The 16,201-nt window shown below is 44.3% G+C and overlaps 1 protein-coding gene across 1 annotated transcript; it reads left to right on the top strand.

The window, feature by feature from the left end:
• Nucleotides 1–910: 910 nt before the first annotated feature.
• On the top strand, nt 911–10,406 carry LOC138427324 (pregnancy-associated glycoprotein 4). Its single transcript, XM_069566676.2, has 9 exons — nt 911–968; nt 2,395–2,545; nt 3,518–3,635; nt 3,734–3,852; nt 5,027–5,220; nt 6,147–6,263; nt 7,937–8,078; nt 8,166–8,264; nt 10,243–10,406. The coding sequence occupies exons 1-9, from the start codon at nt 916–918 to the stop codon at nt 10,390–10,392; spliced, it is 1,143 nt and encodes a 380-aa protein (XP_069422777.2). The 5' UTR covers nt 911–915; the 3' UTR covers nt 10,393–10,406.
• Nucleotides 10,407–16,201: the final 5,795 nt, after the last annotated feature.

The raw sequence follows: 16,201 nt of genomic DNA, 5'->3' as shown, positions 1-16,201 counted from the left end.
ACGACCGAGGATGAGATGGCTGGATTTCATCATGGACTCGATGGACATGAGTCTGAGTTAACTCCGGAAGTTGGTGATGGACAGGGAGGCCTGGAGTGCTGTGATTCATGGAGTCACAAAGAGTCGGACACGACTGAGTGAATGAACTGAACTGAACTGAACTGAACTGAGACTTCTAGCTCTCTTAAGATAAAGACTACTTTTGTCTTGATCAACTTTGACTTTGAAGCCTTTAACCCAGAACCTAGCACACAGTTCTTCCTTGTACAGTTGTTGGATGATAGAAAATATCTTGTGGATGCATTTGACATTTCTTGCAATACAGACACCATGCAATTGAAGTACTGCTTTGCCCTATATCTTTGATGCAGCCTAGCATCATAGGTGTCCCATGTCTGCCATTCGACCCACTACCTAAACCCAGTTGTATGTCCCTGGGCTGTCCCTGAAGTCTTCACTTTGCCATTTGACAACTTATCATCCTAGCAATATCCTCACCAATGAAGACAGCAATGCATATCTCACGAAGTAGCTAGGAAGATGACATGAAACCACACACGTCGAGCATGGCCCCAAATATCCATTTTCATGATGTTGTTAGCAGTTTTTTTTCTCCAAGTAGCCCGGTTTTCCATCTTCTTAGATGTCCATGCAAATCAGCTTGATTTTCGAGCCAAGATTCAAGGAAGAGATTACAGCTCAATTCTCTGTATTCTGAAAAGCTTCAAAGTCCATTCGCCGAGAACACTGATGAAGGTAAAGTTTTTATTGAGACCTTTGTGTTTTTTCCAGATCTTTTAGTGGCCTGAAGGGGAAAACTAGGGTAGGTCAGAGCATATATAACTAGGGGCTCCCAGCCACCACTACATGCTAAGAATCCAAACTTCCCTGAGTACTTGGAGCCAGAAAAGAAGCATGAAGTGGCTTGTGCTCCTCGGGCTGGTGGCCTTCTCAGAGTGCATATTTAAGTAAGTATGGGGACAGTATGTCACATCATATTCCTTTCTCGGATTTTTCTTTTCATCTGATTATTCTTCTAACCATCAGGTTTAGAATGGAAAGGAATATTACTGTAAGATTCTTCAAGTTCAACACTGACTTATTGATAAGTAACTTGCTATAGGAACTGTGGATCCCAAGATCTTGGTGTAGATTAGTGTTGCACAACACTTGGGGTCTAGTCATGTCATGACCTGTTGAAAATGCAGCTCCTTGCAACTGTTCAGTGCACAGTCAATGCAGATGTTGATCTGGTCCTGTGGAATAGCACTTTTCTGCATTTTGTTCAACATGTCTTCCCTGTCTATTTCAGTGTGTATATGCCTATATCTGCATCTCTGTATCACTGTCATTTATCTCTCCATCTCTTTGGAAGTCACTGGGTGTGTACTTCTCTATGTGTTGTTTGCTTTTTTTTTTTTCACTGAAAACAAATATTATATTTAAGGATACAAATATTTTCCATATTAACTCTAGATTTTTCAGCTCGTTACAAAGTATTTTCTCTTAACTTATTCATGGAATAGGCAAAATGTAAATGTCTTTAAAAATAATATGAGAAAGATTCTAAAGATGATAATAAAATATTCTTATGTTTCCTCCAGTACAAAGATATTTTTACTGATAAAAATGGTGATTTACCATAAGATGATTTTCAGTCTTTGTTAACTTATAGAATAAATGATGTGGCTTTTAGAGTCTTGCAGTCTTTCATTTATCAATCCAAGAAGCTAATGAAAGTTTGCCTAAACTTTCCCATATTAAAAGTGTTGTTTGCTTTTAATTTTTCATTTGACTCATCCTTCCTTCTCAAGCCTCTGAATTTCCCTTACTTGTTCCCTATATTTGGACTCTTCTTTCAACTCTCTCTTCTCATTCAACTTGGAGAAAGATACACTGTTTTATATCTGACAAGCAGTGTGACCATAGCCAACTCAGAAACCTCTTGCATTTCAAATTTCTCCCTTGTAAAAGAGAATGAGTCCCCTTTCTACCTCCTTCCTTGAGGTTCTTTGTGAAGGAATGAGTGGGATGGCAACAACAATGCTAACGGCTGTCACTGTTGAGACTTCCTATTTATCAGGTACCTTATATCCATCACTTCGCATAGCCCCAAGATATTCTATTTGGAGGGTTTGTATTGTTACATTCCACCATTTTGCCGAAGGGGAGACTGAGACACCACCTGGTCATATGGCTTACCCAAGATGGCAGAAAAGAACCTGTATTCAAATCTATGTCTTTGCCATGGTATATGCATAATATTCTGATAATAATGTGCCTCATAAAAATGATTAGAAAACACACAGGGCCATTACAATGACAGTTATATCTTAACACTGACAGCTAATTGTAGCATCTTCTTTGTTTTCTTTGTCAAACACTTGGTGAAAGAATACCTCTAAGGAGAGTGAAGACCATGAGAAAAACACTCAGTGGTAAAAACATGCTGAACGATGTCTTGAAGGAGCATCCTTACAGACTGCCCCAGATTTCTTTTCGTGGCTCAAATCTAATTATTCACCCACTGAGAAACATCAGAGATGTGAGTATTTTGGGATGATGGTGCTCCACAGTGCTTCCTGGTGCTCTAGCTTAGCATGGGGCTCATCTGGAGGTGCCAGGTGGGATGTTAGGGTTGGGATTCCTGCAGAAGGCCGAGACACTGGAAAACAGGAACCCCACCTAGAGATAAGGCACTCTCATCCTCAACTGTTGGTCTTGGTGCCTGGGCCTGGCCATTACCAGGTGGCAGGTAAATATCCATTTCTGTGTCAAACGTGTCATTAGTTTGAGAGTGATTGTTCCTTCTGAAATAAGTGAGCACCTCAGTTACAGATGAAGAGTGAACTATCATTGATCAAGAGGTAGAACCAAATGCAAAGCAACTGTGAATCCCCAGGTAGAGGAATTCGGTTTCCACAGATGCAAGAACAACAGCACGAAAAAGTTACTGAACCTGTATTCCATGTATGGCCATAAGAATCTAACAGAGTGCTTACTCTTTCTAGATTAGAAAAGGGCTTATTTTGTCTTCAAAAATGCCCATGCCAGCCTGAGAGATAGGCAAAGAGTAAATACATGTCAAATGAAAGGGTCACCTGTGTGGTGTTGATTGGATGTGGTCTGAGTTTAGAGGGAGTAGCTGGAGTTGATCAAGAAGGACCTCCTGGAAAAGGGATTGCTAAGGCTTGGTTTGAAGAGACTACAGAGCTTCTCAAATGAAGGCACCAGGACTTCCCTGGGTGTCCAGTGGTCCTGGAGGCCCAGTGGTTATGCCTCTGGTCTTCTCATGCAGGAGGTACCACTTCAATGCCTGTTCATAGAGTCAATATCTTGCTTACAATGTAGCACAGGAAAAATATATCAAATGTAGATACCTCTGTGACCAAAGTCTGTGAACTGCACGATGGTTAGAAAGTGGTCTCAAGAGATATGTGACACCCAGAGGGAGGCATCAGTGTGGGAATAGAGGGTAATCAATCTGCATTAACCCACTCCCTCCTTCTCTATGTAGACATTCTACGTGGGTAACATCACCATTGGAACACCCCCTCAGGAATTCCAGGTTCTCTTTGACACAGGCTCATCTGTTTTGTGGGTGCCCTCTGTCCTTTGCAACAGCTCAACCTGTTGTGAGTACAGACACTCCCTACGCGGATGATCTTTCACTTGCCCTGCTGCCCTATTTCCACCCTTGGCACCTGATGACACTCATCTCTTGTGTCTGCAGCTATACACGTTAGGTTCAGACATCTTCAGTCTTCCACCTTCCGGACAACCAATAAGACATTCTGGATCACCTATGGAGCTGGGACAATGAAAGGAGTTGTTGCTCATGACACAGTTCGGGTAATAGAGTAACAAATGCTGAGTCAGGACTAGATATGAGGAGACCACTGCTTGCAAAACAGATGCAAGACCATATGGCAGGACCCTTCTTATCCTAACTCCCATAGATATTGGCCATCTTATCAACAGGATCTTGTCTCTGAGGTGGTAGTGCCCGTGGTGACACACAAGCAAACAGATTAGCTAACCCAGAGTGTGGCTTGAGGTGTTGACTTGCAGCTCCTCTGCCCATGAGCAGTTCAAGGTTCATTTCTCTCAGAGTGAAAAGGGATAAAAGCACCCACTTTTATATTAACAGACTCTTCCAGCCACTTTCCACTTAATTCTGCAACAACTTCACAAAGCAGTTACTCTGATTAGCTCATGAGACATATGAGGAAACTGAGGTCCAGACAGCAAGGGCCTTGCTGAGAGCACACATGTGATAAAAGGTGGAGTTAGGCTGGCTTTTCAGGACTGAGGTTGCTGTGGGGTGTTTGGGGACAGGATAAAACTGATCTGGGGACCTTGGGGGGCAGTCAAGGCCTTCAGGTATCCAGAGAGGGAAACTGGAGGCCTGAGAAGTCAAGGGGCCTGATAAATGAGTTCTCACTCTAGAGGACCCTTGAGAGTCTAATAAATCTATGGCTTGCCTCCCCCAAAGTACTTGAGTAGTTCCCTCCCCCCTCATACACACTGACAGAAATATACACATATCCCCAAAAGTAATTCCCCAGACAATAATTTCATAGAACCCTGCAAGCAAGATTGTGTTTTTGTCTTCTGTCTTCCTGGACAGATGCAGAATCCACAGTACCTTACAGAGAATTCAGTCCATTCCTGTCATTAAGTCACAGTGATGCCAAAGAGAAGGCTACCTTGCTCTCAATTGTTTATCCATAAGGTGGCACCAATGGGACCTGGCCTGACTCTTGGTTGCCCCACCTGGACAGAAGCCACGGGGCAAATTTGACTCACTCAGGTGGTGTTTTTCAGAGGGGCAGATGTTTTAAAATTCACAGCCTCTCTCAAATGGAACCCAAATTCCCCTTTTACTTTGCTCTAACCATCTCTGGGCAACCAAAGACAGAGCCCAGCCTCAATTCTTCTCTAAGGATCTAAAGGCAATGCACCCCAGCCCAGTCCTAGCCCCATTTCATGTATCTATAAGTGAGAACACTCTTCTCTCCCACAGATTGGGGACCTTGTAAGTATTGACCAGCCGTTTGGTCTAAGCATGGCAGAATACGGGTTTCATGGCAGAAGATTTGATGGCGTCTTGGGCTTGAACTACCCCAGACAATCCTGCTGTAGACCAACTCCCATCTTTGACAAGCTGAAAAATCAAGGTGCCATTTCTGAGCCTGTTTTTGCCTTCTACTTGAGCAAGTAAGTCTGAGATGGACAATTCCTTTCTCCAGATTAGCTGTAAGATGCTTTCAGTTGCACAAAAATTATAGAACACTTGATAAAGAAGTATCCAGAGAGTAATATAACCAAGGATAACTATGGCCCCAGGTCCCTATCTGGTTTCACCACTGGCTTTTATAAATAAAATTTTATTGGAACACAACCCTACTCCTGGGCTCAAGACCAGTAACTTGGTCTAGGGGGTGAGTCATGAGGGAGGAAAAAGGAAGGCAACAGGAAACAAGTTGGAGGAAGAAGCATTATGATTTGCTTATGAATTTGATAAGGAAGGAAGGAGAAGAAGGATTGTGGATATCTTTCCTTCCTCATTAGCATTTAAAAGAGAGCCCAGTACCAGCTACCCAATTTGTGGAGCCACTGAGAAATGAAAGTATGGGACAAAAGAATGTGGGACCCCTTGTTCAAGAAATATTAGGCATTTCAAAACAGGGCGAGCAGAGGTGGGGTCCCTTCTGAGTGTGGGGCCCTTTGGACATTGTAGGCCACAGGCCATTGGAGCCAATTCTGGGTGACCTGAACCCATACCCTTAGAACTCCCAGGCCTTAACTTTCATGAAAAATGACAAGGTGGACACGGGGAAAGCCAAAACACTTCAGCACCCTGTCCTCTGAGGGTGTCTGAGCACTCAGGTCGCTGGAGGTCCAGGGCATCTTTCAAAGACATAGTGGGTGGAGCTCAGACAACTGATTCAGCTTCTAACCTCCTCTGTGCCACTCATGAGACAGTAACAGACCTCAGTCTGGATCTCTATCTCTCCTGGACTCGGTTTCTGCATCTGTACATGGGGACCTCGTTAGGGCCTTGATGGGTGGACCAGCACAGCTTTCAGACAGTGCTGTTGTTACTGTCCTCCAAGGATCCCCCAACTCACTTCTCTCTACAGAGACGAGCAGGAGGGCAGTGTGGTGATGTTTGGTGGGGTGGACCACCGCTACTACAAGGGAGAGCTCAACTGGGTACCATTGGTCAAAGCGGATGACTGGACTATACAAGTAGACCGGTAAGCCTCTCCCTCTGAGGGTCACCCCAAGTGATGCTCTCACTACTGTACATGGACACAGGCAGACACACACAAATACAGTCTCAGACACAGTCACACAGACATATACACCACCCACAATGACACAGACAGACACACAGACCCTTGGAAACACACAAGCAGACACATATTAACATACACAGAGACACATAAAAACACGCATAGCTAGTCAGAGACACACAAGAACTCACAGAGACACATACAAACACACATACAGACAAACACACAAGCACATAGATACACAAACAACTCATGGGTTCATAATCCCCAGGCCTTCTGAGCAAGGTTCTGACTAGGGTCCTAAAAGAGTTCAGAGAGGTCTGTGCAGCTGGGAGAGGGCTGCACCCATTGCCCTTTGAGGTGGGGATCATGGTTAGAGGACTATATAGTGTAGTGAACAGAGGATCAGGGAGAGTTTCACCAGCCTGGACAGAGTTATGATAAGATGACTAACTGTCCAGGGCTACCTAGTACATAGGAAGTTCTCAGTACAGATAAATGTCTGTTTAAAAACAGGGACAGTCCTGAGAAAATGGGGAAAACTGGTCTTAGGGAGCAGCTACCCAGCAGTAGAGAGAGGCTGGCCGCAGTCTTAAGACCTGAAAGCAACTAATAAAAAAGGCACCCCATGTTCATGGGCACACAGTGGGGCAGTGGCTATAACAGAAAATCAGGAAGGTGGGATCGAGGAGTGACCTGAGGACAAGAAGCTTAATTGACAGGATTCTGTGGGATACCCTCAGACAAAAGCTCACCTGCCCTTTGGAGTCTGTGTGGGCTAGTCATGTATTTCCTGGCCAGGGTCTCAGGGTCTGAGCTGGTTGTAGGAGCAGTGTTGGGAGACACCCTCTCCCAGAGGAGTCCCTCTCTCCCCCTACTATAAGAATCTGCCTCCCCTGCGAATCTCCATCTTCACTCTGTGTGCGACCTGTTATTTGTTCCCCATCAGATACAGCTCTCTGGATTTTTCTTATTTTTTTCTCTGTTCATTCACTCTTTGAACAGACAAGCACTGGGCATCCACTGTGTGCCAGGCACTTTAGGGAGGCAAGGAGAATAAAACTCGCCCTCACATCTAAGAAGGCAGATGTACATGAAGTGACTCGCCCAGATAGTGAATTGTGACTTTGGTACATGCTAGACATGAGGAGGAGAAGGCAATGGAAACCCACTAAAGTACTTTGCCTGGAAAATCCCAGGGACAGGAGAGCCTGGTGGGCTGGTCTCTATGAGGTCTGACAGAGTTGGGCACGACTGAAGTGAGTTAGCAGCAGCCCAGCAGCAGCAGTCATGAGGAAGGGTCTACAGAGAGTGACCAAGACAGGAGACTGATAAACACCAGGGGAAAGACTTCCCAAAAACAATATAATTAAGCTAGAATCTGGAAGATGAGAAGAAATATACTAGTCAAAGGGGAGTGGAGTCTTCTAGGAAGGAAGACCAGTTTGTGTCAAGGTACAAAAATCCTGGTGTATTCAAGTCCTGCATTTGAGGATGTCAGGAAAGGTGCTGTGTCAACAGGAAAGGAAAAGAGGGCAAGAAATGAAGGGCTGTTTAGGAGACAGTCGGGAAGGGGGCACCTCTGGGGAGACTCAGAGTGACCTTGATGCCCGCTTTCTTCTATTGTCTCTCAGCATTTCCATGAGAAGAGAGGTTATTGCTTGTTCTGATGGCTGTGATGCCCTTTTGGACACTGGGGCATCATTTATCCATGGCCCAGGAAGACTGATCGATGACATACAAAAGCTCATTGGCGCCGAGCCACGAGATTTCAAGGTGAAGGGTAATGCCCCAGGGTCACTCCCAGTCTCCACACACAACAGGGATTTCCATACTTAATGTCTCACCCTCTCTCTCTAACAGCACTACATTTCATGTTCTGCAGTCAATACTCTGCCCTCTATTATCTTCACCATCAATGGCATCAACTACCCAGTGCCAGCTCAAGCCTACATCCTCAAGGTGAGGGGACAATACTGAGGGTTGGTTCTCAAACTGGAGGTTACAGGAACCCTTGGGCTGCTGCTGGGAGGAGGGCGCCCTCTGTAGGCCATGTCATACCATTGCAGAATTTGCTGAGCCCTGTGGCTGAGCCAGTGCCTCCCACAAAACCAATCACTTGAAAGTAAAGGGCAGTATGGGACTGCCGGGAGCCAGTGTGAGGAACTCCGCCCATAGCAAAGGTCATGAGTAGGGAGGCTTTGGCATACGCAAAGGTGGGATTGAACCTCAGGAAACCCCCTGTTCCCGAGCATCTACCCCCAAAACCAGAGTCTACCTACTTTACTGTTTCATGCTCTCACCTTCACCTCTGACTTTATGGGGGGGGAGGAGGGGGGGGCTGTTCCACACCGGTTCTCTCGAAGAAGGAGTAAACTTGCAGCTCCAGTCAATAAAAATTTCTGGGCATGACAAGGGTGTCTCAGGTCAAACCTCTACACTGATTTTCCATATGGCTTGGTGGGAGTTAGGGAGTGGGGAACACTAAGGTCCTCAGTCCCCAAAGAGCTTCAATTCAATCTGAACCCTTAGGTGCATGAACATAAAATTCAGCTCTAGCAGTCCCTAAAATAGGCCATGGTACAAGGAGAATGGCTGGGGACAGTCCAAGTGTGAAATCCCTGCAAAAGTTAACAGTCTGCCTTACCTTCTCAAGATTTTTCTGGTTTGAATGATAAATTACATGATCAGCCTAGTCCTCGCCTGCATCTTCCCCTTGCTCTGAAGAGGTGCCTTCTTTGTCAGTTGGGATACCAAACCAAGTGGGGAGGTTGTATAATAAGGTGTATAAAGGGCACACAGTGACTGCTCAGCCCCGGCACAGGGTGAAGACTCCATGTCAGCTCCCTGCGAGAGCTCAGAGCAGGCTGATGGGCTCAAAGAAGACTTTGAGGAAGAGAGGGAATTTCAGGAATTCTAAAACGACAAACTAATTGAGCCATATGGAGGGTTGCTTGGTTCTAGGCAAAAGTGCACTGGTTTTTATGCAAATGTCATCTCAAGGTGCTCTGCACTAAGTCACTGGGGACTTACTAGGGCTGATGAGGGCTACGGACTGACTAGCGGGGATGGGGAACCAGAGTACCTTACCCATCCAAGCCTGGAGTGGCCAAAGAGGGTGAGGGTGGGCTGAAGGAGGCTTCTTAGTGTTCCTGAGTTAAGCGTTCAAGAACGTGTTGCAGGCACTGCTCTATTTAAGATGGATAACCTACATTGAGTTACTTTGTAGCACAAGGAACTCCACTCAGTTATATGACAGCCTGGATGGGAGAGGTGTCTTTGGGACCAGGATAACCGGAAACATACAGTTGGGTCCCTTTACTATCCACCTGAAACTCAGAATATTGTTAATCAGCTATATTCCAATGCAAAATAAAGGGGTTTTTTTCCAATAAAATACAGATTGTGGGGATGCAGGAGGAGAACCAGCATTCTCTGCAGAGAAAACAAAGAGCAGGAGTCAGAAGGAAAGAAACAGGGAGTGAGGGGAACTATGGACACACTTGTTCTTTTCTAAATAATTATATTTAAGTTTGGCATATCTTCAGTGTTGCATTGTTTTGCTGCACAAAAATGTGACACAGTTATACACATAAAAAATCTTTTATTCTTATTCTTTTTCATGTGGTTTATCACTCTTCGTTGTATATAGTTCCTGACGCTCTACAATAGGACTTTGTTTTTGTTTTTTTTTTTTTTTTACACATTCCTCTGTTTCCCAGCCTCCCAGTCCTACACTCACCACACCCTTCCACATGACAACCTGATATCTTGGAGCTTTTTGGTTTTCGATGAACTCTCATATCCCCTGCTGTTGAAAAAACCCCTTGATATTTACCAAAAGAGGGGAAAAAAACAAACAAATAATTTCGCTGGGTCTGGATATTGGGGGGACTCACTGGTAAGGGCTCATGCTGACTGGTGTCTCTGACTTCTCCAGGGTTCTACAGGCCACTGCTATACCGCCTTTAGAGCGAAAAGAGTGAGGACATCTACAGAGTCCTGGGTCCTGGGTGACGTCTTCCTGAGGCTGTATTTCTCAGTCTTTGATCGAGGAAATGACAGGATTGGACTGGCACCGGCAATGTAAATGCTTGGAGTGGTTCAGGAATCAGTAAGGCTGTTCCTAACACACACTCAATCACACTTTGGGCACTCCTGCCCAGGATGCTGGTGAACTATATTTGGTTTTCTGTACACCCTATTCTCAGTAATAATAAAGGGTTTCACTCTTAATGGTGCTGAAACAAACATTGCCTCTGTTTGTGTCTGGGTGTGAAGGATCTAGAACCAAGTCTGAATCAAAATTGAGAGGAGCCCTACTCCAACTGGCTTCAAGGAAAGGGGAGACTCATTGAAATGATTCTGGGAATCCAGGATACAAGAATCAGAGCAATACAAAGATCTCAGTGACTGGAACCAAGAGATCAGAAGTCATCAATTCTCTTTCACCCTCGCTATTTCCCTTCAGTCTGCTTTGATGGTCTTAGCCTGGCAACATTTTTCCTTAAGGCTTCTACACCTAGTGAGGGAGTTCAAGCTACCTACCCTAAGGCTTTAAATCCTGAAGGCATCTCCTAGTAGGGAAAAAGGATTGCAGACATCAGAGTTCAAGAGCGTTCTCTAAATGACCCATCTCAGTTCACATGTACAGCTCCAGATCAGCCATCTGGCAGGGACATGGTGTCTTATGACTGGCTTGACATGGTCTTTGGCCCTGACTCAGCAGCACACGTGAGTTTCCTCCAGAACTACATGACTGAAACTGGGGAGAGGCAGCCCCAAGGATAGCAACTGGCAGATGGTCTAGGCCATGGAAGAGTTTGTGACGACCCACAAACTCCACCACTTGCTCATTCGGAGGAATTATAAGGGGTAAAGAAATAGACTCTCTTTGTCCCATCTCAGAGGAACTTATCATTGGGCTTCTCCTCCAGGGGATTTTGGGTGAGGTGCTTCACGGAGAGCTGGTTCCCCCTTTTTCCCACACCCCAGGCACCAGCTGTCTGCCACATATGCCTGCTCTATCCTTTCTAGTCCTACATAGAAAGTGGTGGTCCCAGTGGATCCCTGAGCCATCTCCCTCTTCCAGGGCCCAGAATGCCCCTTCCTTGGCCTCCAATGCTGTTGGGGAGAATGCAATGCATGTATCAGGGAACCCAGGGTACACAGAGCCTTCAGCCTTTCTGAGCTTCCTCCAGGGGTGGAGCTACAGAGTATTTGCTTGGAGCTGCCATGGTTAGGCTCTTTTGCAGTGGCAGAATCCATTCCTTCCACCTGGAGGCCCTCAGTAGATGCTTCAGCTGAGTCAGCAGGCGTCATAAGTTGATTTCCTTTCAGATTGACTGGTTTGATCTCCTTGTTGTATAAGGGACTCTCAAGAATCTTCTCAAGCACCACAGTTCAAAAGCTCAATTCTTTGGCATTCACCCTTTCTTATGCTCCAGATCGCTCATCTGTACATGATTACTGGAAATATCATAGCTTTGACGCTACAGACCTCTGTATCAAAGTAAGGCTCTGCTTTAAAATACACTGTGCAGGTTTTTCGTAGCCTCTCTTCCTTCCAAGAAGCAAGTGTCTTTTACTTTTGGGCTGTAGTCAAGGTCCATTGTGGTTTTGGAGCCCAGGAAAATAAAATCTGCCACTGTTTCCACATTTCCCTCATCTATATGCCATGAAGTGGTGGGACTGGATGCCATGAATGTTGAGTATAATTTTGAGAAGAGTTTTTGAATGTTGAGTTTTAAGCCAGTTTTTGCATCTCCTCTCCTCATCAAAAGGCACTTTAGTTCTTCTTTGCTTTCTGCCATTAGGGCAGTGTTATCTTCATATCTGTGGATGTTGATATTTCTCCCATCAATCTTTATTCCAGCTTGGGATTTATGCAGTCCAGCATATCAAATGATGTATCCTACATAGAAGTTAAATAACCAGAGTGAGAATGTACACCTTGTCACGCTTCTTTCCCAGTTTTAAATCTTTCAATTGTTCCATGTCTGATTCTAACTGCCGCTTTTTGAGCTACATACAGACTTTTCAGGAGACGGGTAAGGTGATCTGGTACTCCCATTTCCTTAAGAATTTTCCACAGTTTATGGTGGTCCTTTATGTAAAAGACTTTAGCATAATCAGTGAAGCAGACAGAAATGTTTACTAGGATTCCCTTGCTTTCTCTATGGTCCAATGGATATTACCAATCTGATATCTTGTTCCTCAAATCAGTTTGTACATCTGGAAGTTCTCAGTTCATGTAGTGTTGAAGCTTAGCTTGAAGGAGTTTGAGCATTACTTTGCTAGCAAATGAGATGAGTGCAATTGCATGATAGGTTGAACATTCATTGGAATTGCCTTTCTTTTGGATTGGAAAGAAAATTGACCTTTCCCAGCACTGTGGCCACTGCTGAGTTTTCCAAATTTGCTGACATATTGCATGCAGCATTTTAAAGCCACATTCTTTAGGATTTTTAAATAGCTCAGCTGGAATTCCATTACCTCTCCTATCATTGTTTGTAGTGATGCTTCCTAAGGCCCACTTGACTTCATACTCCAGTATATCTGGCTTTACATGAGTGACCCCAGCATCATCACTATCCCGATCTTTATGACCGTTTTTGTACAGTTCTTCTGTGCATTCTTGCCACCTCTTCTTAATCTCATCTGCTTCTGTTAGGTCTCTGACTTTTCTAACCTTTATTGTGCCCATCCTTCCATGAAGTGTTCCTCTGGTAGCTCCAAATTTCCTGAAGTAATCTATACTCTTTACATTTCTATTATTTTCCTCTAATTCTTACAGTGTTCACTTATGAAAACTTTCTTATATCCCCTTGCTATTCTCTGGAAGTCTGCATTCCATTCAGTATATCTTTCCCTTTCTCCTTTGCCTTTCACTTCTCTTATTTTCTCAGCTGTTTTAAGGCCTCCTCGTGCAACCCCTTTTCCTTCTCCTATTTGTTTTTCTTGGGGATAGTTTTGGTGACCACCTCCCGTACAGTGTTATGAACCTCCATCCATAGATCTTCAGGCTTCCAGACCTAATCCCTTGAATCTATTTTTCATCTCCACTATAAAATCATAAGGGATTTGATTTAGGTCATAGGTGAATGTTCTACTGGTTTCCTTACATTCTTCAATTAAAGCCTGAGTACTGCTCGCTTCTGCCTAAGCATTGTTGCCAGATCACCACCCACCACTCCCAGTGGGTGTGAAGCAAAAACACACAATTTGAGGACTATTACCCTGGGTTTGTGCTTGGATTTTCACGTGCTTAGCTGTGTGACCCTTATCAAGTCCCTTAACCTCAGTTTGCTCATCTGGTCAATGGGCACGATGATGATAATTCCACCTCTAGATGCATGTGTGCCCGCTAAGAAGAGATGGCCCTGAGAGGGCTTCCTGGAATCCTGAGTCTGAAAAAGTATGAATTATTCTGCCACCTGGGAAGATGGAAATCTTCTGTTTAGAGATTATGGCTGCCATCCCCAAGGATAAATATTGATTAAAGGCAAATGACATCTATCTCTGAACATTACCCAGAACTCTGACTCAGCCGATGCTTCTGTTTCCTGGGCCCCAATAAGAGCTAATCATTACTGGCTCAGATTGCTCCCTTCCCAGGCTTACCAGTCAGCGTTTCCTTGTCAACTACTTCTAGCCTGAAATCACACTGCAAGGAGAGTTGTAAGGCTGTTGGTCTCTTTTCAGTTTCCCACATCTCCAGCGTAGCAACAAGTAGCTGTTATGGCTTCTTGTCATGGCAACAAGTATGGCAACATGTACAGTCAATCTCAGCCTGTTAAATGAAACTGTCCCCATTTGGCAACTCATGTTTAAATTACCTACAGTTGCCTTAGAAACCTTCCTATGCTTGCTGTGTAATGACCAAATATGTGTGGACTTGATCTAGTTTTCTTTCCCAAGTATGATTCCAACCATGCAATGAAGTAACCAGACATTTAGTCTTCTAACTACCCACAGGAATTGACAAAAGCAAACCACCCATCCATTTCTTGTTTGCCCCAAAACAACTTTGAAGTGATCTGCTGAAACAATGTGATACATTGGCATGTACACTCCAGAAGGGACACTTTTTCTGGATTCATTTTGCACCTAGTGCCTGATGTCTACCACAAAACTCTCCCTCCAGCAGCCGGCCACCTGGTTTTTGAGGACTCAGCCAACTCCAGATCCCTTCGACATCCCTCAGTAAAATCTAGAGAACAAACAGTCTCTCCTGCAGAAAACAGTTTTTTGGTTTTTTTTTTTAAGAAAACAATTTCTGGTAACATTCAAATCTTGTGCTCCTTGCCTTGGATTCAAGGACCTGCACCAGAGGATGGGATGCCTCCCCTTCCAACTAAACCTTTACACTCCAACCAGGACCAGAGCCTTCACTGGACCCCGTGTCCTTATTGGTATCATTCAGTTGTTAAGCCATGTCTGACTTTTTGTGGTTACATGTTTGGCAACAAATCAGGCCTCCCTGTCTTTCACTATTTCATGTAGTTTCCTCAAACTAATGTCCTTTGAGTAGGTGATGCCATCTCATATTGTCATCTCTCTCTTTCTGCCCATGATATTTCCCAGCATCAGGGTCTCTTCCAATGAGCAGGGTCTTCATATCATTGCCCTAAGTGTTGGAGCTTCATCTTCATCATCAGTTCTTCCATTGAATGTTGCTGTACCACTTCATGTTTCCAATCACCTAACAATATTGAACACTGATAAAGTTTAATAGAAGTGGGATCTGGTCCTCTGGAAAATTCCAGCACTGCTCCCCTACCTTTCTCTTACCATTCTCTCCACCTGGCATAGAATTGCTTCCCTACAGCTTCTTCAGCTTGAAATGGCCTGCGGACCAAAAATTGTCAGCTATCGAGGACTTGTTCATTCCTCCTTCCTTAAAGACTTCTGCCTGCTTCCTGATTGCCTTCTGTACATCAATTCAGTTCAGTCTCTCAGTCATGTCCACTCTTTGCTATATCATGGGGTGCAGCACGCCAGGCTTCCCGGTCCATCACTAACTCCCAGATGTTGCTCAAACTCATGTTCATCAAGTTGATCATGCCAGCCAACAATTTAGTCTTCTGTCTTCCCCTTTGCCTCCTGCTTTTAATCTTTCCCAGCATCTGGGTCTTTTATAATGAGTCAGTTCTACCCATCAATTGGCCAAAATAATAGAGGTTCAGCTTTAGCATCAGTCCTTCCAATGAATATTCAGGACTGATTTCCTTTAAGATGGGCTGGTTGGATTTCCCTGCAGTCTAAGAGACTCTCAAGAGTCTTGTCCAGCACACAGTTCCAAAGCATCAATTCTTTGGTGCTCAGCTTTCTTTATGGTCCAACTCTCACATCTACTCATGACTTCTGGAAAAACCATAGTTTGACTCTACAAATCTTTGCTGGTAAAGTAATGTCTATGCTTTTTAGTATTCTGTCAAGGTTTTTCATACCTTTTCTTCCAAGGACCAAGTGTTGTTATTGTTGTTGTTTTCCCTACAGCTGCAGTCATTATCTGCAGTTAGTTAGGATCCCAGGGAAATAACCTCTATCACTGTGTTCATTGTTTCTCCATGTATTTGCCATGAAATAATGGAACTGGATGCAGTGATCTTCGTTTATTGATCTGTACGTACTTAATCAAGGTCATCCCCAACAAAATGAAATGCAAAAAGGCAAAATGGTTGTCCGAGGGTGCCTTAGAAATAACTTAGAAAAGAAGAGAAGCAAAAGGTAAAAGGGAAAAGAAACACATACCAACCTGAAGGCAGAGTTTCAAAGATAGCAAGAAGCTATTTTTAAAAAGCCTTCCTAAGTGATCAGTGCAAAGATATAGAGGAAAACAATAGAATGGAAAAGACCAGAGATCTGCTCAAGAAAATTAGAGGCAGGGAGGATCA

This window comes from Ovis canadensis, chromosome 21 (genome assembly GCF_042477335.2).
Source record: "Ovis canadensis isolate MfBH-ARS-UI-01 breed Bighorn chromosome 21, ARS-UI_OviCan_v2, whole genome shotgun sequence".
Taxonomy (NCBI): domain Eukaryota; kingdom Metazoa; phylum Chordata; class Mammalia; order Artiodactyla; family Bovidae; genus Ovis; species Ovis canadensis.
The sequence above is the reverse complement of the archived record's forward strand: the minus strand, read 5'-3'. Positions and strand labels throughout refer to the sequence as shown.

Excerpts from the sequence above, each read along its gene's own strand:
- LOC138427324 (XM_069566676.2), top strand. The coding sequence starts at position 916 with ATGAAGTGGCTTGTGCTCCTCGGGCTGGTGGCCTTCTCAGAGTGCATA. Across the intron at positions 2,546-3,517 it reads CACTGAGAAACATCAGAGAT|ACATTCTACGTGGGTAACAT; the intron begins GTGAGTATTTTG and ends TTCTCTATGTAG. Across the intron at positions 5,221-6,146 it reads TTTGCCTTCTACTTGAGCAA|AGACGAGCAGGAGGGCAGTG; the intron begins GTAAGTCTGAGA and ends TTCTCTCTACAG.